The 5,159-nt window shown below is 54.9% G+C and overlaps 2 protein-coding genes across 2 annotated transcripts; both read right to left on the bottom strand.

Annotated features, from left to right (window-relative positions):
- Positions 1-50: 50 nt before the first annotated feature.
- On the bottom strand, positions 51-668 carry LOC104272989 (pre-B lymphocyte protein 3-like). Its single transcript, XM_009868137.1, has 2 exons — positions 620-668; positions 51-379 (listed from the first exon to the last, which is right to left on the bottom strand). The coding sequence occupies exons 1-2, from the start codon at positions 666-668 to the stop codon at positions 51-53; spliced, it is 378 nt and encodes a 125-aa protein (XP_009866439.1).
- Positions 669-4,535: 3,867 nt separating this feature from the next.
- LOC104272993 (coiled-coil-helix-coiled-coil-helix domain-containing protein 10, mitochondrial-like) lies at positions 4,536-5,104 on the bottom strand (the record flags this gene model as incomplete). Its single annotated transcript, XM_009868148.1, has 2 exons — positions 4,536-4,574; positions 4,973-5,104. Coding segments are annotated over 2 exons (171 nt in total), but the record flags the coding sequence as incomplete, so codon positions are not given.
- Positions 5,105-5,159: the final 55 nt, after the last annotated feature.

Raw genomic sequence — 5,159 nt, forward strand, 5'->3', positions numbered from 1 at the left:
TTTGCGCCAGGGTTGCAAGGGAAAGTGCTGACAGCTTTTATTCCCCGTTTCTAAAACCAGCTGGAGGCACGTGAAAGGGCGCAGTAATAGTTGCCGTTGTCTTCATGGCGGGCAGATGCGATGATGAGGATGCAGGCATTGCTGGCGAGGTCTTTGACAGCGGAGAACCGGTCGGGAATCTTGGCGGGCTTGTGCTTGTCTTGCTCGGAGTGGTAGTAGAGCAGATACCTCAGGGAGTGCCCCGGGCGCTGCTGGTACCAGGAGATGCCAAACTCACTGATATTGTACTGGGGGCTCAGGGCACAGGACAGCCGAGCGGTCTGCCCAGGCAGCACCAACACAGAGGACGGCTGGGTCAGCACGGGCTGAGCCCTGCAAGCTGCACACACCAAGGATACAGTCACTGATGGGCTGAGCCATGTCTCACACCTCCCCCAGCCCCAAAATGTCCCCCCACTCCCTTGAGGCAACCCTGTTAACCAGCCCCACTCATCACCACACACAGCCCTGAAGCAAAACGCACTACTTGAACTAACACCCCCCTCATACAGCCCAGCCTTCTGTGCCACCCCACAGTGCTCCTCCCAGACAGCAGCCACCTCAGCCACAGCACCCTTACCTGTCCCCACCGTCCCCACCAGGAGCAGGACCATGAAGCCCAGGACCATGGCAGGAAGCAGAGGAAAGAACACTGCTTTGGAGAGGGTCTGTGGTGCTGCTTGAACTCAAGTTGCTGTGCTGCTGGCGCCGGTGAGGTGTATGTAAATGACACAGGGGGCTCAGGGACTCCAGCTCGCCACGTTGCTCGCTTTGGTGCACCTGGGCTTCAGGGAGGGGGCTTGAAGCAGTGGGACGAGAGCTGAGCATTGCAACCCACTGCCCACCTTCACCCCAGGCTGAGACATTTCCTCCTGGTGCACTGATACACACACAGGCCCCCCACCTCCCTCTGCCCCCAGGACCAGGGTACAATGGGGAGGTATCACTGACCATCCTTCCTCTCTGATGAGGGGACCAGGGAGGTTTCCCTATGGTTTTACACTCAGACTTTTGCCTCACGCCCTCTGCCAGCAGGTGTGCAGGAGGCCAGGAGCTTGAGCCATGTGATGCCAAGGATGCTTCACAGTAGCAGCAGGCTGGAGGTCAGCTGGCTCTGCTGCCACCAGAGACATGCCAGAGCCCCCCAGCAGATGCAATATAAGGAGAGCTGCTGCTCCCCTCTCCATGTGGCTCCCTCACTGTGACAAGAAGGACCACCCTGCAGCACAGGCTGGGAGCGCTACCTCTTTTGTCAGGGCCACCTCAAGAAACAGCGGCCGCAGTCAAACAGGCAAGTGTGGCTGCTGAAGTCACTGGCCAGAAGTCATTTCCCAAGGGAGCCGGTGCAACGAGATGTGGCTGCAGCACAGCTGGTGTCTTGTGCGGAAGGCCAGCAGATCTTCACGGCAGAAGGCTGCCAGAATCACCAGGCGTAAAGCCTGTCCTGTCTGTCACATCCATCACAGGGCCCAGAGATGCCACATTACGCAGTCAGACACCGTCAAGGGCCATCCCCCACCCAGCATCCCCCAGTCACCAGCCCACGGTGGTCCTTCACGGTGTCCCATAACCAGTGGATAACCCCACCCCTCCCCAGGGCGGGCCAGCCCTGCTGCCACCACATCACCACCCAACAGCACCCAGCCCTGCTCCCAAGGCGGCACCAAGCCAAAGATGTTTACAAGTGGTTCCTGATGTGCCAGGCAGATGTGCACTCCCGGTTTGAGGGAAAATGAGTCCTGAGACAGAGCCCTGCCTCACGAGAACACCCCAGCACCATGCATCTGGCACAGGCAGATCAGCTGGGAGCAGGGTGAGCAGGTCGACCAGAGGAGCTGCAGGACTAACAAAGGTGGGGGAGGTGCAGAAAGCACCACGAGGCTGCAAAAAGTCTGAAATTCAGAGCAGGTAGGACCACATGGAGAAGGCACCCTCCCAACAGGCTATTCTTTAGCCCAGCCCCTGCTCTACTCTCCCACTCTCTAGCTGAAGGAAGCTCATGAATCCCTGGGGGCCGTTCCCCATTGCTGAGAAAACTGGCTACTGAAACCATGAGAGCATCAGCTGGAACCACAGAGATATGGAAGTACGTGGGGAAAGCACCAGCTTTGCCTCAGCTAGGGGCCAGCTGGTCACCTGGACCATCTCCATCACCACGCCAGGAGGTGGCATCATGAGGGACAGGGAGGGAAATGGCACCTTGATGCACAACAATGCCCAGTGGTTACAGAACAGGGCAGGGGAGGGGAGCTCTGCCAGGGCACATCAGCAGCCTTTGCCTCATATGTTTAGGAAAAAAAAAAAAAAATCAAAAAAAAAGCGAGCAACGGAGGAAATCCCAGCAGAGCTAAGTTAATCGCAGGGAGGCACGTCAGAGGCCTTGCAGCTCTGGGGAATCACTGGAGGGGGCTCTGTTTACATGGGCACGACCAGAAGAGCCATGGGCACAAGCAAGAGCTGCCAGCAGAGCTCCTCTGCTTGAGCTGTGCAGGAAGGGTTCCCTGGTTCAAATCTCGGCCCTCAGCTTCAGAGAGCAGATATCTGCCGTTGGTGGGAGGGAACGAGCAGACTCTGTCCCAGCCTTGCCCAGTCAGCCAAGAGCCACTGCCTGACCCCAGACACTCATGGCTGAAGCCACCAGATACACGTGATCCTAAGCCTTTGCTCCCTCTGCTATTTGGACTGGATCCCCAGTTCCAACTACTGACGTGTGTCAGCCCTGGGGATTTCTTAATTGCAAAAATCTCGGTGAGAGTTCACGGCCAAAATGTCCCGATGACTTAGCTACAATCTCCAGCTCTTTCCCCTTGTGACCAGGACAAGTTTGTGGAAGGTGACCAGCAAGAGCCAGGGCTCAGTGTTTTTCCTACACATACTTGATGAAACAAAGTTGAAGGACAGAGACACTTTATGAATCGGAACCATTTTCCCCAAATCAAACTGTCCATCCCTACTCCTACATTTGGTGCATTCCCAGCACCAGCAGACATGGCTGGGACGCAGGAGCTCAAAGCCCTGCTGATGGCCACACACAGATCCTACCTTCACCAGCTGTGACAGCACTTCACGGCCACGCACTGCACCTCCTGCCATGTCCATGCGACCCCTGGATTCAGGGTGACCACGTCTATATCCTACGTCTCATTCCCTGTTTGCTGCCAACTGCCAAGAGATGGTGAACCTCCAGTGCCACATCCTGATCCTCCCAGCTCACCGGAACGTACAAGCGCTCCTGAGCAGTGGCCACCAGAGGGACCAGCGCTCACCCCTAGAGAAATGGCAGACGGTAACGCACATGTCCCATGGGAATCCCAGATCATCCCAAAACCCAGGGCAGGGAGTTCGTTAAAACAACTTCCTTACGCTGCTTCCTCCCTGCTCACACTGGGGCAGCTCAGCACACAGAAGCACTTGGAGTTTGAGCCTCCAGCATCTACTTTTTCTCCTTGGCTGTCTCTCAGGAGAGCCCAAGGCACCCGACCAGGCCAGGCAACAGCTCAGGACATTATCTACCACCAAGAATTTTGGTCTTGACATTTAGAAGAGGCAAGACCCTCAACATTAGCCTCCAGTATCGGCTGCCAGCTTTGACCTGGATTTCCTCACAGATCCAGACAAGAGGCCAAGAACTTGCCCAATACTCAACAGCCAGAGATGAGCAGTTAACAGATTAAGCCTGCCACAAAAAAATCAGCATTTAGGCATCTGAAAGTGTCACGGTTTCACTGCTGTGCCACAAACTCCAGCCGAAGCCTCAAAACTCTCACCAACACGAGGAGCCGGGTCTCCTGCTGGAGGCCAGCCTGCAGGCAGCACTCGAGACTGTTCTGCTGTAGCAAGAGAAAAGCAGCTCCCAACTTAACCCGATGCTGGTGACCTTGAGAACGTTGCATAACCTCCTAAGGCTTTTAGGTAAGATCAGCAGACTGTATCTGAGTCACAAAACCAGACAGGTCATATTTTCTTAGCTCTGAGGTCAGAACAGCTCTTCAGGAAGAGGATATAAATGGAAAAGTCATTTGTTACTGAGAATACTGTAGGACGCATCTCAGATTACCTCTCTCCAGCCCCTTCCCTGCCAGGAGGGCAGCCAATCCAGTCTCAGCTCACTTGTGGATCTGCTTTTGCCAAGTCATGCAGGCACAGGCACAGTCCTCGCTCTGCTGTACCTCCTGATAGCAGAAAATAAACAATGGAGTACTGCCCTTTACGTGACCGAGAGTTAACGCTTTGGTCGCCTCATTTGAGCTTGAGAATTAAATAAAGAACACACACAAGTGATAGGTCCAAATAGATTCTTTTATTTTTCTGTAATAAATAAAGCACTATCTGAACTCCAAGTCCTACAGGCCAAACCATTCCCTTCCTTCCCTACTACTCCAGAAGTGAATTACCACTAAAGATTCCAGTCTGATCAGCCTCTTCCCATCAGCTCATCCCGTGTCCATCCTTCTGCTCCCTGCAGGCAGCAGGGCTCTACACCAGGCTCCTCTTCCCTACAAGGAGGCAGATTCTTCACAGGAGAGAAGAAACACCTACAGGAGAGAAACCGCAAGTTCAGAATGAGGTGCATGTTCTAGCAGCTGGAGTTGGTAAGAGCTCTTGCCTAAAGTGACCAGATCAAGACATAATTACTAACATTTGCCTTTAACAGATGAAGCAGGAACTAGGGAATCGAGTAGGAAAAGCAACAGGCTCACACATTAGCAAGACTGGACCCTGTAAGAGGGTATCTACAGCCTCATATTCAGAGAGACATGGTCAGGATCGCTCCTTCTGCCTTCAAGGTCACAAGAAAGGCAGAACTGTTTCCTACTTGAAGCGCTGAAGGACACTGTAACCTCAGCAGACCGGCCCTGCAGCCCTTGAACCCTCTCTGGCATTCTCCTGGCAGCAGCCCTCGCTGCCCAGCCCTCCGGCAGGGACAGGGCACGGACTCACCGTTGCTGTACTTGCACTGCTTCAGCGCCTCGTTGAAGCCCTCGCACAAGGTCAGGTCGCTCTGGCTGGTGGCGCACTCCAGGAACTGCTTCATCTCATAGTGGCAGGGCCCGAAGGGCGACTGCTGCAACACGGGCTGCGGCCTGGGCTCCTGCGGGCGCGGGCCCGGTCAGGGAAGG

This window comes from Apaloderma vittatum, unplaced genomic scaffold, assembly GCF_000703405.1.
Source record: "Apaloderma vittatum isolate BGI_N311 unplaced genomic scaffold, ASM70340v1 scaffold39310, whole genome shotgun sequence".
NCBI lineage: Eukaryota > Metazoa > Chordata > Aves > Trogoniformes > Trogonidae > Apaloderma > Apaloderma vittatum.